Source organism: Ovis canadensis, chromosome X (genome assembly GCF_042477335.2).
Source record: "Ovis canadensis isolate MfBH-ARS-UI-01 breed Bighorn chromosome X, ARS-UI_OviCan_v2, whole genome shotgun sequence".
NCBI lineage: Eukaryota > Metazoa > Chordata > Mammalia > Artiodactyla > Bovidae > Ovis > Ovis canadensis.
This window is the reverse complement of record NC_091727.1, coordinates 18,009,786-18,029,404: the sequence shown is the minus strand read 5'-3', so window position 1 is coordinate 18,029,404 and position 19,619 is coordinate 18,009,786. Positions and strand designations below refer to the sequence as shown.

Here is a 19,619-nt window from a genome sequence, read left to right as displayed (position 1 = left end):
TAATACAAAGTCCCAGGGAATCCACTAAAAACAGTTAGAATAAACAAGTTTATCAAGGTTGACAACATGAGATCAGTATATAAAAGTCAATATATACCAGCAATGAACAACCCAAAATGTAATTAAGAAAACAATTCTACTTAATATAGTGTCAAAAGTATTTGGGAATAAATTAGGAATAACTTTAACAAGTGTTTCCATGTATGTGATTACAAAGCACTGTTGAAATGAAAGATCTAAACAAACAGAAAGTCTTCACACATTCATGGAATTAAAGATACAATATTGTTAAGATTGCAATAGTATCTAAATTGATCCACAAATTCAAGGCAATCTCTACCAAAATTCCAGCTCTTTTTTTTGATAGAGATTGACAAGCTGACTCTAAAATTCATATGGAAATTCAAGGGACCCAGAACAGTCAAAACAATCTTGAAAAAGAAGAAAGCTGGAGAACTCACACTTTACAGTTTCAAAACTTTCTATAAAGCTATAGTGATCAAAACTGTGTTATCCTGACATAAGGATAGACATATAAATCACTGGATAGAATCAAGAGTTTAGAAATAAACCTTCATATTTATGGACAATTGATTTTCATAAGGGTGCCAAGAAAATTCAATGAGAGGAAGTCTTTTTAACAAATGGTGCTGGAATAATTGGATATCCACATGCAATAAAATGAATTTGGACAGCTACCTCACACTATCCACAAAAATTAACTCAAAATGGATCAGACACCTAAAGGTAAGAGGTGAAACTATAAAATTTTCAGAGGAAAACACAGGAATAAATCTTCATGATTTGGGGTTAGGCAATGGCTTCTTAGATACAACATCAAAACTCAAAGCAAAAGCACTAATCTTTTAGTCTGACTGAGTAAAAGGAGCCAGAGACAAAAGATCACACACTGTATGGGTCCTTTTCTATAATACATCCAGAACAGACAAATCTACTAAGACCAAAAGGTCTAATCTGCAGGGATGGGAAGAAAATGGGAAGTGACGGGTAATAGTATGTGAAGTTCCTTTTCCAGGTGATGAAAATATTCTAAATTTAGATTGTGGGGATAGTTGTACATTTTTAATACACCAAACTCAATGAATTATATACTTTAAGTGAGTGAATTATATGGCATTTGAATGATATTTCAATTAAGCTGTTAAAATACAGTAATGGATTGTGAGAAAAGGATATGGTCTGCTGAGAAAGGTAAGTCACTTTTTATATATTATTAGGGATCATCTACGCTGCATCTTCACTGTCACTTTAGTGAACAGTCTGATTACTCACCTGCTCCCATTCCTGCTTTGTTAATTGTTCAGAAAAGGATCCACTTGTTCTGATTCCCTGAGCCACAGTGGTTGTACCCAATTTATTTCTCTTCTCAGCACGGTCTCCATCCATTGGAATTGGTGGCATCAGCACAGATCTCATCTACAAAACAAATTCACGCTTTAGCCAAGCCCTTTGCTTAGTGTGCTGCATGTAGAAACTTCAGCACTAGCTGCTATTTTGTCTATATTATTGAGCCTCAACTCAATGGAAAATACATGATCACCTGTTTCATCTCACCTACCTCCTTCATCTTACTGATGCACTGATCTCTATAAACTGGGCCTGTTAAGCTCTGTTTGCACATTTTTCAACTAGAGACACTGTCTTACAGGGAAAGTTTCCCATTAGAGTTTCTAAAAGACCCCAGAGGCACAGATGTCAGTGGAGACATGTTTTTTGGCGTTGTGACGGGAAATGGAAGATGCTAAGGGAAAATGAGTCTCCCTCTGAGCCTTTATCTATACATAGAGCTAAGAGAGAACAAATAGGCCTGGAGTTCAGAAACACCTCTTAAGAGGATGGCTGCTTTTCTTTTTGTTGTGTTTTCCAGGAGAAATGAGAGAAAGTATATCTATGTCCAAGAAAGTTCACAAAGGGGACATAAACTGAAAACTTTGGAAGCCTTCTAACTTAAGTGCACTGGGTTCTCAGTCTGACCTGCCAGCAACTGAACATTACATCTAATCCTAGTAACAAAGGTGATATATTTCTTTGGAAACAAAATGTCTTTCTGACAGTACATCAATTATTATAATCCATTCTATGTTCCCTTACATAATTTGAGACTGCAATTTTATACTTCTTTGTAGCACCATACCTTTATACAAAACAATTTAAAGCAATGGTTCTATTACATTGGAAGCCTTAGTTCAGCGATAGACAATTCTCTGAGGTAGGCACTTAAGTTTCTTCTATAAACTAGGGTATCTAGAAAATCTTACCTTTATTTTTCAAAAATAAAAGCAAACCATATTCTGAGGTCCTATCTCATTGAGATCGTTGGAATTTAATCTCAGCTATTATTAGTGAGCTCACAGCCTACCTCCCTGTCTCCTGTCCAGCAAATGTCTCCAGGTCTTAGGCAGAGCAGAGTATTTTGGGAGGAAACTCTGGACTTGGGTCCACACAATTCACTTCTGATAAGGTCATCGGGCAGGACAAAGCCACATGGTCTCTTAAGTACTGTGGCTCTTCTGTTTTCAAAGCCATGTGGGATCAGGATACTGCCCAGTCCCCGCTGGGTGCCACATCATCATTTTCTCCTGGGGGTCCTATTAGCAATCTCTTCCTATAACCTCTGCCAAGGAGTTTGAACAATACTAAACCAGAGGCTTAAGTATTATAGTCTTCCTTCTCTGTCCCTCTGCATTCACCTCCCCCTCTTTCCAACCTGCCCACTTTAAAAATACCTTTAATGAACCTGCAGTGGAGGTTGTCATCGAGTTCCCCCAACTCTACCCCTCCCCCATGAGCAACTAAATCATACAGCAGGTGTAAACCAGGAAGTATGTTCACCCCTACATTTGGAGGTCCAAACAAGGGCAAGTGGGGGTTATAAAACTAACCTGAAAATCTGTCTTTGTATCTCATCTGATAGAGTTCCAAAGGCTTAAACCTACTACTTTCATTATATTTCATACAAAGAACATGTGCTACCAGTTCAACTTCGTTCTAGCAGAGTAGACAAAAAACATACCAGTCAAATTTCTACCTTTAAAGCTAGTCTTAACAGTAGGTGGAACAATGATCCCCAAAGGGGGTGAAATGTGAGGTATCCTGGGAAAATTTCTGGCCTCAAAATTTCTCCCCAGGGTCTCTCTTGGTGACTGAAATTTAAACCTCAGTTTTAAGTATCATGAAAAAGAGGACAGAGTTGGAGAAGAGAGCTTTATGATCAGAGCTTACTCTATGCCATCTTTTTCATCTAGGTAATTATATTTAACCTTCCCAGCAATTCAATATGGTAGGTATTTTTTAGCTTTAGTGCACAGATGTGGGAACTGAGGCTTAGAAATCATTGGTACCTTACCCAGTCACCCAGCCAGGAAGGAGCAGAAGCAGGATGTAGTAGATGTAATGTTAGCTACATCTGTCTGATGTCAGAGCTTCACAGTGTTTACTAGGTTAAGGTGGCTCTCAATTTAGGGTCTCCACAGAAATAGTAATGGACATTTCAGAAAAATGCTCTTAATATCTCAAAAAGCCCGAGAGAGGACTGGCTTCTCAGGCTAACCTCAGGAAAGGAAAAGTTTTCAATCTGATCAATTAGTAGTGGCTGCCACAGCTGATTAGTGCTGTTGTCACAGGGCCAGTGGTGGTGGAGTGTCGCATTCCTGCCATGCGCTTGCCAATATTTGACTGACAAAAACATCCTGTTCCCTTGCTCTTGGCTAGAATCATATCCACTCATTATGTTAACAATTACTATCTCATGTTGATTCAAACATCTTATTGGCTTGACTATTTGCTGAGATGCTAAGAAAGGTACCTTAAATTAGGGTGGCCCTACAATTTATTGCAATTGGAGAGTGAAGGGAGGTGGTATTAACACCCACACCAAGACAACAGGTGTAAACCAGGAAGTATGGTTATCACTGGGTGAGGCTGGGGAGGGGGTATGTAAAATCAGCACAGAATCAGGAAAGGAGTTGTAAAAAAAAGTTTTTATCCAGTTTTACCTTAGGTTTGCCCTATTTCAGCCTTAATTCTCTTAGGAAGTATTCAACAAACATTAATCCTGTCTACATCTTAGGTGCTGGAGTTATATCAGTGAACTAGAGAAACAGAGGAAGATGGTAAACAAATAGTACCATAATCGCTTATTTAATTTTGGTAACTGTTATGAAGGAGAGGTACAAGGGGCTTGAGAGCAAACAGACGGGGACCTGATCTAGTCTGGAGGTTGTGGAGGGCTTTCCAGGGAAGGGGTATGCTTAAGCTGAAATTAGAAGGATGAGAAGGAGTTGGTGACAATATAATCATTCATATGTATATAAAGGTATAAGGACTGTAAAAACTCAAGGTGAACAGGAATCACATGTCCACATCAAATTAAATTCTGGTTCTAGATTCCCCTTGCCTAGATTGGCAGGAATTTGATTGACAGTCCTGAGGAGCAGGGTTTAGGTTTCTCACTAGGACCGCACATGATCACCAGGCTCAGAGCTGCCACTGGTCGTCATGCCCAGGTGGTTCCCCTGTTCCCCTAGTCTGGGGGCATTGGCTGGGTTCTTGACAGGCAGAAGGCAATTCCAGTCACTCTGCAAAACCCCACCAAAGAAGCCTTTCACTAAGCCTCAGAGCTTCAGGCCCCACACAGCCACTTCCCTCAGAGGGTCAACACATTCCTGCTCTGCTTGTGCTGTACTGAATATGGTTACTTAGGTTTAAAATATTAAACCCTGCTAAAAAAAAAAAAAATATCCTGAGCCATTTGGAATACATATGGGAAATCACAACAATTCAGAAACAAACTGCTGTATGATTCTACTTCTATAATGCTCCTGGAGGAGTCAAATTCTTAGAGCCATAACACAGAATGGTGGCTACCAAAGGCTGGGGAAGGTGGAACTGGGAATTAGTGTTTAACGGGTAGTTTCAGTTTCAGAAAATGGAAAGTTTTAAAAATAGATGGTAGTGACAGTAGTGACAGTTACACAATAATGTGAAAGTACTTAATGCCACTGAACTGCACACTTAAAAATGGTTAAAGTGGAAAACTTTATGTTGGTATATTTTACCACATTAATTAATTAGAAATTTTAACTTTTCAAAAATCAAGATTTTTCACTTTTAGAAGCTATTATGAAATGCCAATATTTTCCCACTTTCACCATGAATTAAAAAAACTTTTTTTCCATATATAGAAGTTATCAGTTTAGTTCTTTATCATGCAATCATGGATTTTCTTAAAATTTTTACTCATTTTTTCAGAGTTACAGCAATCACTAAAACATGAATCTATATAAAACAATACATGAAAGAAGCTATGTATCCCTTTGTAAATCTGAGACAACATTCATGCAAACATTGCTTCTTACTTTGTTTCTTTCTATACGGTGGAGTAAATTCAAGTCTGTGGACTCTGATATCCCTCCATGTATGACCAGGACTTCATTGTCAATGATTGTACCAATTGGGAGCCAGGTATAGACCTCTTCCAAGATTTGTAAGATTTTTTTTCCGTGCAGCTGTAAGTAAGAGCTTAAGTAAGTTTGTTTTTCTGATAGGTTCAATTTTACTCAATAGTCCCAACATATGGACAAAAACCATCAGTTTTCATGCCACCCAAACTAGGTCAGGATGGACAAACTAACCAACAAGCATGCATTAATCATCTTTTAATTCTCTTTTTTTCATACTTTGACTTGCTGACCCAGGGGAAGAGACTGCCCCTCCCAAGGCTAGTTAATTCCTAGAGATAGTAAGGAGTTGTCTTTTGTATGTAAAGCAGAGTGCCTTTCATATGCAAATCAACCTACCCAGAGCCCATCCTCCCAACTAGTCCTTTGCGGATTTAACCAGCCTGCCAATGCAGGAGACATGAGGTTCCATCCCTGGGTTGGGAAGATTCCCCTGGAGGAGCGCATGGCAACCCACTCCAATATTCTTGCCTGGAGACTCCCATGGACAGAGGAGCCTGGTGGGCTACAGTCCATGGGGTCACAAAGAGTCGGACACATCTTAGCAGCACACCCAGGGCCACTATTTCCTGCTCCAATCACCCCAGGGCCAGCCAGATACCAGGCAACCATGGACAGCCTGTAAACCCCAGAGCCCGCTGAAATTACTCAAACAAGCCAATCCTAAACCTGCTTACACTGCCTCACCCATTTCTTCCTGAGAAAACCACAATAAAGGCTCTTGCCACTGCCTCTGACTGACCCTGAGGTGCAGTCCCATATGGTATGGTGTTCCACTGACCAGTTTCTAAGGAATTGTGAGTAAAAATCTTTCTCTTCATGAGAGCCATTTCCATGTTTTACCAAACCTGAGTAAAACAAATCCCAGATATCTCTGAAACAGAGTTTGTATGTGTCACAATGAAAAAGCTTGGTTTAGCACAGAAAGAGAAACAGGTCTTCACCATGGCCAGAGCTTCCTTTTGTGCTTTTATTGGCCTGGACTCTGATTAATTTTCCCATCATCCTTCTTGAAGCTTTTTCTTTTTTTAAACTTTTATGTATAAACAGCAAAGAGGATGTAAAAAAAAAAAAAGTAGATGAGTCTTACCTTATATTTATGTAAAATTTCTTTCGTGAAGCCATACCTGAAAAAAACAATGGGATTTCAACTCTTTCACTGAATGTTGATAACTCCCACTCGCATGAGTCAAGTCATGCAAAAAAGCAAGTCCTTGACATCTTACTATCACAAGTATCAAAAACTCAAGCAACTAGACTTCAGTTGGAATTGTTACTTACTCAAGTCTTTGTTAGGCACTATGGGAAAGAACAAAGCAGCTGATGATGTCATCCCTACCCTCAAGGAGTTTAGAGTATAGCTGGGAAAAGAAGATAAATTTTCACGAAACCAATACAAGACAACTTAAGAAATATGTGGTAGGCACCAGTGTCTAAGTACTGCAACTATTCAGAGATGTGTGCTGTGGCCACTGAGGGAAGGTGTGTGGGAGAATGTTTTTCATTTAGATAGAATTTCTCAGACATCCTATACCTTATGGTAAATGAATGATTAGGAGGGAAAAAAGACCAAAGACAAAGAAAAGCCTAGAAGGTAATAAGTTGGTTCTTAATACTCTCTCTGACATAGCTCATGTAATGGTATTGAGGGTTTTAATAAAAAGTATCAGGAAGTTTAATGCCTGAATCCAGTCACTAAAAGGGATTTAATGATGAGATGTTTTTTCCAATACTTTCCTTGCCTTAAGATAATAATATATACCTTGAACACCCAACAAAGTAAAGTCAGAATGCAGCATACTCACTCCAGGTTTCCACACAAATCATGTCATGTGAAGCTTCTACAGTGTAACATGATGTTTCCAGAAATGAACTCAGTCCTGCCTATTCAACAGCACTTCAAATCTTCAATCAGCTTACCCGCAGCTGAACTCATCATTCTCCCTCAGCCCACCTTTTCCTCTTATCATGTTCCCAGTATCAGTGATATTGCAAATTCAACCTAGGAACCTGGAGGTCATCTTGATTCTCTCTTCTTTCAGGTCCTCCATACCACAATACCAAGCCTTAAATCAATGCCTTAACTCCTCTTGAATCTATCTACTTCTTTGTGTCTCCATCTCCCAGTCTAAGTGAGAACCCACCATCTATCTCTTCAACTATTATATTTCCTACTGGCATCCGCATATCCATTTTTGTCCCTCACCAAACTACTCTTACTGCTGCATCTTACAACACAAATTTTATAATACTCTTCGATGATTTTCTTCTGTCCTCAGAAGAAAGCTCAAATTCCTCTACAATAATTTCTTACGTCTCCAGCCCTATCAGGTACTATCCTGTTCTTCAGTTTATGCTTCTCCTATCCTGAATTTCTTTCAAATCGAAAAAGTCCTTTTTCAATCTGCCTAAGTTGTCTCTTCACTGTGGAACACTGTTTCCCATCCACTCCTGCCATGGTCCTCTCTTGGTTTCCTAATTCATCCTTCAGGTCTCAGGCTAATGTCATTTCTATGGGAGAACCTTCCAACCACCTCTCAGACAGGTTGGATCTCCCTCTTTACAAATTCATCACACTTGAAAAACCTGCTCAACTGTGTCTTCCCTGCTAGATGTAAATTCTAGGAGGGCAGGGGCCATGTCTCTTTCAGTAACCATTCAGCACTAGATGCTGAAGCTGAAGCTCCAACACTTTGGCCACCTGACGCATAGAGGTAACTCACTGGAAAAGTCCCTGATGCTGGGAAAGACTGATGGCAGGAGGAGAAGGGGGTGACGGAGGATAAGATGGATGGATGGCATCACCAACTCAATGGACATGAGTCTGAGCAAACTCTGGGAAATGGTGAAGGACAGGGAAGCCTGGCATGCTGCAGTTCATGGGATCACAAAGAGTCAGATGACTAAGCGACTGAACAGCAACAACAAATAGAACTGAAGAGCTAAATAAATGGAAGAATAAATGGCATGCCCAAATAAATGTTTTGAGCTATATTACATATATGTATTGAGCTATATTTTTTATATATATATATATATATATATAGCCTCTGAAAATAGCCTTGGGATTTTTTTCCTTCATATTTAGTATTTTCTTCCATACCTTAGGGTTAGAATTGAAACACTTGTTTTCAGGCCAAGTGCCAAAACTGCCCCAAAGAGAAAACTCATCAGTTGCTGAGCTTTGATTCAGGCACTCAAAAGCCCAGGACTGAAGCATTTAACATGCCATGCCTTAGTGCAAATTGGATTCTGTTTTTTCATAAAACAAGAAACAAAAGGAAAAGAAAAGGAGGAGAGGAAGAGGAGGAGGAAGGGAAAGGGGAAAGGAGGAGGAGGAAAGAAAGGAAAGAAGAACATCTGTCACTTACTGTGCCTTTCACAGCAAAAACTGGTAAACCACTTAATCAATCTTTATTCCCCCAACTTCCAGTGAGTCAGGTAGCTGAAATGCTATGTTACCACTATTCTCAAATATGTTTATGAACAACTATGCCAGAAGCAATCACCATGTCATTAAAAAAAATACACACATCAGGGAAAAACACAGTACTAGTTTCCGAGACAACTTCTGAGGCAAGCCAAAAGAGTATCGAGAGAATGAGTCCATCTAAACCTGCTCATAGAACAATTCCACCTCCAAACCTGGCCTAACACGTCCAGAAAGCACACAATTTGACTTGGGAAGGGTGGGCACAGGAGGAAGAATGTAATAGAAGGGAGAAGGAAGGATTTGAAGAAAAGATAAGAAGGGAATTTCAGAGCAATTTATACTCACACAGTAGAGGATTGAGGGAGGTAAACTGGGGTAAGAACTGAGATCTTCCTTGAGATTCTCATCCCTACTTCTCTACACTCACCTCTAACTCTCTGCTAGGAAATAAACATGGTAGCATTTTCCAGAACAGGAAACAAAAGAGGAAATCTACAAGGCTAGGTTACCTCATATTCATCATAAAATCCTCATGGTTGCCTCTGTTCAAGTGCAGGTCATTTGGGTACACAAGAAAACTCACAAACAGGATCATTAGGATCTCCATGGAATTTTTTCCTCGATCTACAAAATCACCATTAAAAACATATGGGTTGGTCACTGAGGGGAGACCATTCTGTGGAAGGAAGAGGGGGGAAAAGGAGCAGTTAAAAGAATGTACTTTTAAAAGTAAGGTCTTGTACTTAACATTCACATGGATATGGAGAAAAGAGGCTGAGTCAGTTCCTCCACTGGGAAAAATCTGCTCACCCACTCAAGCCAATTTCACCCTTCCAGGGCAAGGGTGAAAGGTTTCACTCTTCTCCTACAAGAGACCTTTTGGAAGCAAAGAATTAGCTTGGGACAGGAAGACTCCAGGGGGGTGGCTCATCCTACTCACTCCCACCCATGAAAACTATGAGTTCTCTCTGAAAGGACCTGATAATTATCCTATTAAAAATGGATTCTTTCATCTCTTCCTTGGGTAGAAGAGGGAAAAACACTGAACTAAGTAAGAGCCAGAAGTCGTTCATTCTAAGGGACCCTCTGTTTAATTTCTCTAGGCTGTGATTCTCTCAATTTGTAAAAACAACTCCATCCCAGATCAAAAATGAGAGATAGGATATCAAAGTGTAAGGTACTGTCCAACTGTAAGCAGAGCTAATACACCATCAGTCCACTCTGATACAATTACACCAGGTGTTGGAGGCATGTGTTCTAGACTGCTCACCAACCAAAGCCATATTTGTTGTTTAATATGTGGATTACCACTCCTTTAAAATATAGTGTTAGCATAAAAAAGGACTGGGATTAGGACAAAGGTCTGATCTTTATAGCAGCTATTCTTTCCTTTACTTCTGTACTAGTAAACTCTAAAATAAAACATGCCATGCCTGGTAGAGAAATGGTTGAGTGCATTTTTATTGCATAGTAAGATAATTCAAATGTCTAAAAAATACATTACAAAAAGAAAATTTTAAGTACTCGTATATTCTAATGTATGTCCTCTTTCAAAAAAGTTACCTTCAAGAAGTAATTCACATATTCTAGTTATGTTAATCTTTTTCAAATGATTTTCAATTTTTTCTTTTGTTAGGTTTCAAATTATGTAAGAAAATATTATTACTTTATAGTCATCACCTAGTATTTATATACATTTTAAATTGTTCATATCAATATGACAAAAATAGCTGAAAAAATAAAATACGAGTTGTAGCATATAACTTAGGAATTCCAGAAGTCAGTATGCAACAAAACATGTTCTGAAGGCATCTGGAAAAGAGCAAGCAAGCAGTGGTGTGGTGTTCTAGGCCAGAAGACTTATTCTCTAATTCAGCTCCACTATTACCCATGTGTCCCTGGGCAAGTTATTTGATCATTATGAACTCTAGTTTCCTCATCTGTTAAATGACAACTTCCATGCTTATCATACAGGGCTACTTTGGAACTCACATGAGACTGTAGTGTGTAAAAACTACAGTGTGCTTTTAGTATAGTGTGTAAAAATTATAAAGCACCACACAAACTAAGAGATTCATTTTATTATGACCTCCATGTTATTTCTAACTTTACAATCCCACTACTTTATATTGTCTTATACATGAATTCACATAACCTAGTCACAATGGGCTTAGCTAGTGTGAGCCAATTATAAAAATATAGGCTATTGCTCATCAAAACATAAAGAAAAGGGAGTGATTCTGCATCTCTAATACTCTTCCTTCCCCCAGACTTCAGCTGGCTGCGATGAGTAACCTGGAGAAGTCTGAGGAGTGCTGGAGGCTATAGGTTCTATCGGGATGTCCAGGACTGAAGGGGGCTTAAGGAGCAGCAGAGAGCCGTGGAAGAACTAGGCCTGAAGGGTCATGTAGACTCTGTGATTAAGGGGACACTTTGTCTCAGAGCGTGTGTGTGGTCTTGGTTGGGGGGAGGGATCTGGATCTTACAGGAAAGGTAGGAGAACTTTCACATCTCTGAAACTAAAAGAATACTAACACTTCATTTAGAGACACCTAGGAACACAAGAGACTTCCTCTCACACTCTTGATGCAGGAGCAGAAAGCGTTGCTGTGCCTCCAACTATGGAGAAGCTTAGCCTAGCTTAAGTAGAAAATTTAAAATGGAAATAACCTCATATTTAAGAGGATCCAGTAACAACAGAGAGACAGACCAATCAGACCTACTAAAGTACCATCCCCTAATGAAGTAACAGTGCTGGAGGAGACAGAGGCCAACTTTTTAAAAAATGAGAGTACCATGAAATAAAGAACAGAAAGTCAGTAATTCTTGGCATTAAAAATATGCTATTGAAATTTAAAATATCAATAGACTGGTGATAACTAAAAGATAGAATGGTTGAAAAATACATTGCTGACCTGAAAGAGCAAGCAGATGAAAAATCTCTCACAAAGAGCAAAAGGCAAAACGCTGGAAATCATGAGGAGTGAGTAAGAGATTAGAGTTCAGAGTAAAGAGAACTAATATGCCAACAATAAGCATGCGAGAATCAGGAAAAAGGAACAGATAGAGAAGAGGCAATAATTACATAAATAAGAGAGGGAATTTTCTACAGTTTAAAATGAGACTTCACCCTGAAGTTTGAAAGAGCTCATGACTTCTGTGTTCAGTGAACTTGTACTGATTGCTTGTTATGCACCAGACATAATTTTAGGGTTAGAAACACAGAAGTAAACAATACAAAGTCCCTGCATTCAAAGAGTTTGTATTTAAAGAACCTAGCATCCACATGCCCCACAGAGGAAAACACTCAAGAACATATTTTAACCAAATAAGAGCAGTAACAATAAAAAGTCCTTAAACCTGGGAAGGGCTAAGAGAAAAGATTACAGATGTGAACAATGAACCTTGCAATACATAATTAAATATAAATCAATAGCAATAATGTAAAAATTGTGTTCTCTGAAACAGCTAACAGAAAAACCTAAATGAACTTTTTGGCCAACCCAATCCAAAACAAGGATTCAAGAAAAAGAGATGTACTATGAAGGAAATCTAATAATGGTCAAGAACTAAAAATCTGGCATGAGCCAAAACTAAGGATTTGTAGGGGATGCGAAAGGAGAAAAGTAAAATTCTCTACAAATCTCATCTGAATGGGGAATGTACATGGAAAGTGTGAAAACAAATAAATTTATCTTACTGGAGGAGAGAGAGGATAATGAAGACGGAATAAAGTTATAGCTATTTGAGAAGTATACACACATACATCATTTATTAGAAATGTCAGGAATGGGAAGATAACAACTAATGAACAGGAAAGCATGGTAAAAATGCCAAAAAAAAACACAATAATTTAAAAAACTTCACCAAAACAGCAAAAAGAAAGACTACTTTATTTTTTTTTCCTTTAAAGTTTGGTAATTTTATTACAATGTACTTTAGATAGTAGTTCTTAGTTTAAATTGTCAAGTACATGTGTGCTGTTTTTGCAAAACCAATACATTATTGTAAAGTAAAAAAAAAAAAAAACTTCCTTGAATTACAGAAAGACTACTTTAAAGCACAAAACTCCAAGTATGTATAGTTTGTGAGAAATATACATGAAAAAAAATAAAGGGAGACTGAAAGCAAGGAAAATGCAACAAAGAAAAGGTAAAAATGAAAATATTAATATTTGACAAAGTGGAATTTAATATTCAAAGTGCTAAAAATTATGAAGCAACATCATATCATAATAATGGGCACTTTATGAAGAAGGTTCAACTTATAAACTTGTATTCAATAAACAAAAGAATAAGTTTTTGCTTCATATGTTTACTATAAATGCAAAAAGAAAAATTTTTAAAACAGAGTAAATTATTCAAACTTAATTATTGGTTTAAAATAATGTCCACAAATTATTTGATACTCCCTTTAAAAGGTGAAGCCTAACACCACTCCCTGAATGTGGGCTGGACTTAGTGATTTGCTTCTAAGGAAGGAATAAGAAACAAAAGCAGGAGTGCTGATGTGCAACCGTGGAGATTAAGTCATAAAGGAGACTGCAGCCTCCTATCTGCTCTCTTGGCTCACTCACTCTGGAAAAAGCGACTGCTCTGTCATGAGAACACTCAGGTACCCTGTGGAGAGGACCATGTGGCTGTTCTGTCAACAGCCAGCAAGGGGCTAACTGAAAAGCTGTGTCCGCAGCCATATGAGTCAACAATCTTGGAAGTGGGTCCACCAGGTCCAGTCAACCTTACAAATGACTGCAACCCTGGTCAACAGCTTGATTGCCAACTCATGAGAGACCTTCAGGCAGAACCACCCAGCTAAGCTGTACTCAGATTTCTGAACCACAGAAACTGTGAGATACTAAACATTTGCAGTTTTAAGCCAGTAAGTACTGGGGTAATTTGTTATACAGAAATATATATATAATACACATATTTTAAAAGATACAAATGGAAAAAATTGAATGTACAGTTTACCCTTGAACATTGAGGGTTTGAGCTGCAAGGGTCCACTTAAACACAAATTTTTAGTGTAGTAAATACTACACTACTGCATGGTCCATTGTTGGCTGAAACTTTGGATAAAGAGGAACCGCTGATGAGGAGGGCCAACAATCAGTTATACATGGATTAACTCTTGTTCAAGGGTCAACTGTATAACTAATGAACTTAATAGATAGAAATACAAAGAACTCTACATCCTATGAATAGCGGGTACAATTAATTTTTCATTTGTCCATGGAGGTTTCATGAGAATTTATCATATACTTGATTTCAAAGAAATCCTTAACAAATTCAAAATAATAAACATTTCATAGGACACATTCTCATATCATAATCCAATAAAACCTGAAGCAAACAATATGATGCAAAAAATTCTAGCTTTTTGAATTAAGGTCCTTGGAAATTAAATATTATAGTCTTCATAACCATTGGATTAAAGAGGAAATTAACAGCAATATTATAAATTTGATAGAAGACTCAGTAACAACTAAAGTAAGAAAAACTGTGTAGTCTTAAATGCCTTCATTATTAAAGAAGATGCATATGAAAGACTATATTCACCTTAACACATTAGAAAAATAAAATCAATTAGATAAAGATAAAAGCTGAAATTAATGAACTGGAAAACCAAAAAATGAAAGCTATATGATCCAAAGAGTGATTCTTTGAAAGAACTAATAAAATTGATGATAAAACTCATCATAAGCCTGATTAAGGATAAGTAAAAAAAGATAACGAAAAACATTTAAGATTAAAGATTAGAAAAAAAGACAAAGATATAGAGAAGTAAGTTTTAACATATATATAAAAAGATAATATAATATTGGACTCTGTGGCAATATACTTTGACAGTCTAGAGAAATGGAAGATTTTCTTGAAAATTAGAAGCTACTAAAACCGATTCTAGTAAAGATACTAAAACTGATCCTAAAACTGGAATGGGTGAATTTAACTCAGATGATCATTACATCTACTACTGTGGGCAAGAATCCCTTAGAAGAAACGGTGTAGCCCTCAGACTCAAAAAGAGAGTCTGAAACGCAGTTCAGTTCAGTTGCTCAGTCGTGTCCAACTCTTTGCGACCCCATGAATCGCAGCACGCCAGGCCTCCCTGTCCATCACCAAGTCTCAGAGTTCATTCAGACTTACATCCATCGAGTCAGTGATGCCATCCAGCCATCTCATCCTCTGTCGTCCCCTTCTCCTCCTGCCCCCAATCCCTCCCAGCATCAGAGTCTTTTCCAATGAGTCAGCTCTTCGCATGTGGTGGCCAAAGTATTGGAGTTTCAGCTTTAGCATCATTCCTTCCAAAGAAATCCCAGGGCTGATCTCCTTCAGAATGGATTGGTTGGATCTCCTTGCAGTCCAAGGGACTCTCAAGAGTCTTCTCCAACACCACAGTTCAAAGGCATCAATTCTTCAGTGCTCAGCCTTCTTCACAGTCCAAATCTCACATCCATACATGACCACAGGAAAAACCATAGCCTTGACTAGACGGACCTTAGTTGGCAAAGTAATGTCTCTGCTTTTGAATATGCTGTCTAGGTTGGTCATAACTTTTCTTCCAAGGAGGAAGCATCTTTTAATTTCATGGCTGTAATCACCATTTGCAGTGATTTTGGAGCCCCCCAAAATTGTGTTTGACACTATTTCCCCATCTATCTCCCATGAAGTGATGGGACCGATGCCATGATCTTCGTTTTCTGAATGTTGAGCTTTAAGCCAACTTTTTCACTCTCCTCTTTCACTTTCATCAAGAGGCTTTTTAGTTCCTCTTCGCTTTCTGCCATAAGGGTGGTGTCATCTGCTTATCTGAGGTTATTGTTATTTCTCCCGGCCATCTTGATTCCAGTTTGTGTTTCTTCCAGTCCTGAAATGCAGTACTTGGATGCAATCTCAAAAACGACAATGATCTCTGTTCGTTTCCAAGGCAAACCATTTACTATCATAGTAATCCCAGTAATCCAAGTCTATGCTCTAACCAGTAATGCTGAAGCAGCTCAAGTTGAACAGTTCTATGAAGACCCATAAGACCTTCTAAAACTAACACCCCAAAAACATGTCCTCTTAATTATATGGGACTGGAAGGCAAAAGGAGGAAGTCAAGAGATACCTGGAGTAACAGGCAAATTTGGCCTTGGAGTACAAAACGAAGCAGGGCAAAGGCTAACAGAGTTTTGTCAAGAAAATGCACTGGTCATAGCAAACACCCTCTTCCAACAACACAAGAGAAGACTCTACACATGGACATCACCAGATGGTCAACACCGAAATCAGACTGATTATATTCCTTGCAGCCAAAGATGGAGAAGCTCTATACAGTCAGCAAAAACAAGACCAGGAGCTAACTGTGGCTCAGATCATGAACTCCTTATTGCCAAATTCAGACTTAAATTGAAGAAAGTAGGGAAAACCACTAGACCATTCAGGTATGACCTAAATCAAATCCCTTATGATTATACAGTGGAAGTGACAAATAGATTCAAGGGATTAGATCTGATGGACAGAGTGCCTGAAGAACTATGGACGGAGGTTTGTGACATTGTACAGAAGGCAGAGATCAAGACCACCCCCAAGAAAAAGAAATGCAAAAAAGGCAAAATTGTTGCCTGAAGCAATCTTAAAAAAAGCTCAGAAAAGAAGAGAAGCTAAAGGCAAAGGAGAAAAGGAAAGATATACCCATTTGAATGCAGAGTTCCAAAGAATAGCAAGGAGAGATAAGAAAGTCTTCCTCTGTGATCAATGCAAAGAAATATGTGAAAACAATAAAATGGGAAAGACTAGAGATCTCTTCAGAAAATTAGAGATACCAACGAAAATTTCATGCAAAGATGAGCACAATAAAGGACAGAAATAGTATGGACCTAACAGAAGCAGAAGATATTAAGAAGAGGTGGCAAGAATACACAGAAGAACTATACAAAAAAGATCTTTATGACCCAGATAACCACGATGGTGTGATCACTCACCTAGAGCCAAACATCCTGGACTGTGAAGTCAAGTGGGCCTTAGAGAGCATCACTACGAACAAAGCTAGCGGAGGTGATGGAATTCCAGTTGAGCTATTTCAAATCCTAAAAGATGCTGCTGTGAAAGTGCTGCACTCAATATGCCAGCAAATGTGGAAAACTCAGCAGTAGCCACAGGACTGGAAAAGGTCAGTTTTCATTTCAATCCCATAGAAAGGCAATGCCAAAGAATGCTCAAACTACCACACAATTGCACTCATCTCACACACTAGTAAAGTAATGCTCAAAATTCTCCAAGCCAGGCTTCAACAGTACATGAACCATGAACTTCCAGATGTTCAACCTGGATTTAGAAAAGGCAGAGGAACCAGAGATCAAATTGCCAACATCTGCTGGACCATCAAAAAAGCAAGAGAGTTTCAGAAAAACATTAACTTTTGCTTTATTGACTATGCCAAAGCCTCTGACTGTGTGGATCACAACCAACTGTGGAAAATTCTTAAAGAGATGGGAATATCAGACCACCTGATCTGCCTCCTGAGAAATCTGTATGTAGGTCAAGAAGTAACCATTAGTACTGGACATGGAACAACAGACTGGTTTCAAATCAGGAAAGGAGTACGTCAAGGCTATATATTGTCACCCTGCTTATTTAACTTATATGCGGAATACATCACGCAAAATGCTGAGCTGGATGAAGCACAAGCTGGAATTAAGATTGCCAGGAGAAATATCAATAACCCCAGATATGCAGATGGCACAACCCTTATGGCAGAAAGTGAGGAAGAACTAAAGAGCCTCTTGGTGAAAGTGAAAGAGGAGAGTGAAAAAGTTGGCTTAAAACTCAACATTCAGAAAACTAAGATGATGGCATCTGGTCAAATAACTTCATGGCAAATAAATGGGGAAACGATGGAAACAGTAAGAGACTTTATTTTGGAGGGCTCCAAAATCACTGCAGATGGTGACCGCAACCATGAAATTAAAAGACACTTACTACTTGGAAGAAAAGCTATGATCAACCTAGACAGCATATTAAAAAGCAGAGGCATTACTTTACCAACAAAGGTCCATCTAGTCAAAGCTATGGACTATAAAGAAGGCTGAGCACCGAAGAATTGATGCTTTTGAACTGTGGTGTTGGAGAAGACTCTTGAGAGTCCCTTGGACTGCAAGGAGATCCAACCAGTCCATTCTGAAGGAGATCAGTCTTAAATATTCATTGGAAGGACTGATGCTGAAGCTGAAACTCAATACTCTGGCCACCTGATGCAATAAACCAACTCATTTGAAAAGACCCTGATGCTGGGAAAGATTGAGAGCAGGAGGAGAAGGGGACAACAGAGTATGAGATGGTTGTATGGCATCACTGACACAATGGACATGAGTCTGAGTAGGCTCCAGGAGTTGGTGATGGACAGGGAGGCCTGGCGTGCTGCAATTCATGGGGTCGCAAAGAGTCGGACACGACTGAGCGACTGAACTGAACGTATATGTTTCCATGCTACTCTCTCAATTGGTCCCAGCCTTTCCTTCTCCAGCTGTAGAAAGGAACACATTTGAGTCAGTTCTAATGAGGTGGATGAAGCTAGATCCTATTATACAGAGTGAAGTAAGTCAGAAAAAGAAAAACAAATATTGTGTATTAACGCATATATATGGCATCTAGAAAGATGCTACTGATGAATCTACTTGCAGGACAGCAATGCAGATGGAGACATAGAGAACAGACTTGCATGTGGCTTTAGAGCAGAGCTCTCTTTCCATTTTCAAAAGCAAATAGTTTTTTTTTTTAAGCAAATAGTTTTGAGGTTCCTTCAACCAATGATTCCCATCCTTGGCTGCATATTAGAATCACATGACGATTCCTAGGTGTCCATCAGCATCTCTGGGAGTGGAACTCAGTAGGTTTTTTTTCCCCCCTATTTCCTTGGGTGATTACAATGTATAGCCAACTTTGAGCACAAGGGATTTAAGTTCTAAACCACAGAAGAAGATGTAAATCTCTCCAATTTATCTCATATCAGTATAACCTTAGTATAAAAATTTAAGAAAAACAGCAGCCAAAATTTGAACAAAGATGTAAACTATTTTTCACTGGGATGACCAATCTTCTGGTAGTAGAATTCATCTCCAGTTAAATCAACTTTGTTTATGGGTATTTCACCTCTTCTATGAGCCATGAATAGTGAATTTCTTTAGTCAAACCTAATTTTAAGCCCCAAATAATAATGATCAGCTAAGCCATACACCTTACATAGCACACTTGACACCCAATAAGCTTTAACCTTTTCAAAAAAATCACATGTCTTCAAAAGAATAAGATTTGTGATAATGAAGCTCATTCAGTAGAAAATGTCACTGACTCTGAAAGTGATTCTAAAAGGAGTCCTAAATATATACTGAACTTCTGTTAAGTGTTGAGCCTCTGAAGGCAAAGGCAAGACTTATTTGGGTGTATAAGATCTGCACTGTTATGGGGAGGGTGGTGGGAGGGGGGCTCATGTTTAGGAAAGCATGTACACCCGTGGTGGATTCATGTCAATGTATGGCAAAACCAATACAGTATTGTAAAGTAAAATAAAGTAAAAATAAAAATTTAATTAAAAAAAAAAAAAAGATCTGCACTGTTGGTCCAAGACTAGTTATATTACTTTACACAGTCTGAGTTCAAATACATTTTAGTCTTAGAATAATAAGAGAACTGGAAAACAGATAAAAAGATGATCTAAGTCTTCTG

The 19,619-nt window shown here is 38.5% G+C and overlaps 1 protein-coding gene across 35 annotated transcripts in view; it reads right to left on the bottom strand.

The window, feature by feature from the left end:
- The window catches only part of PPEF1 (protein phosphatase with EF-hand domain 1), a 147,528-nt gene that overhangs the window by 27,018 nt on the left and 100,891 nt on the right, over window positions 1–19,619 (bottom strand). For 34 of the 35 annotated variants that reach the window (XM_070289812.1, XM_070289833.1, XM_070289817.1 and 31 more), the window contains 4 exons: window positions 9,423–9,589; window positions 6,571–6,607; window positions 5,379–5,528; window positions 1,294–1,437 (listed from right to left, as the gene is read on the bottom strand). In XM_070289812.1, coding sequence (XP_070145913.1) covers window positions 1,294–1,437; window positions 5,379–5,528; window positions 6,571–6,607; window positions 9,423–9,589 — 498 coding nt within the window. The remainder of the gene's footprint in view (window positions 1–1,293; window positions 1,438–5,378; window positions 5,529–6,570; window positions 6,608–9,422; window positions 9,590–19,619) is intronic. The other variant, XM_070289832.1, reaches the window with a different exon arrangement.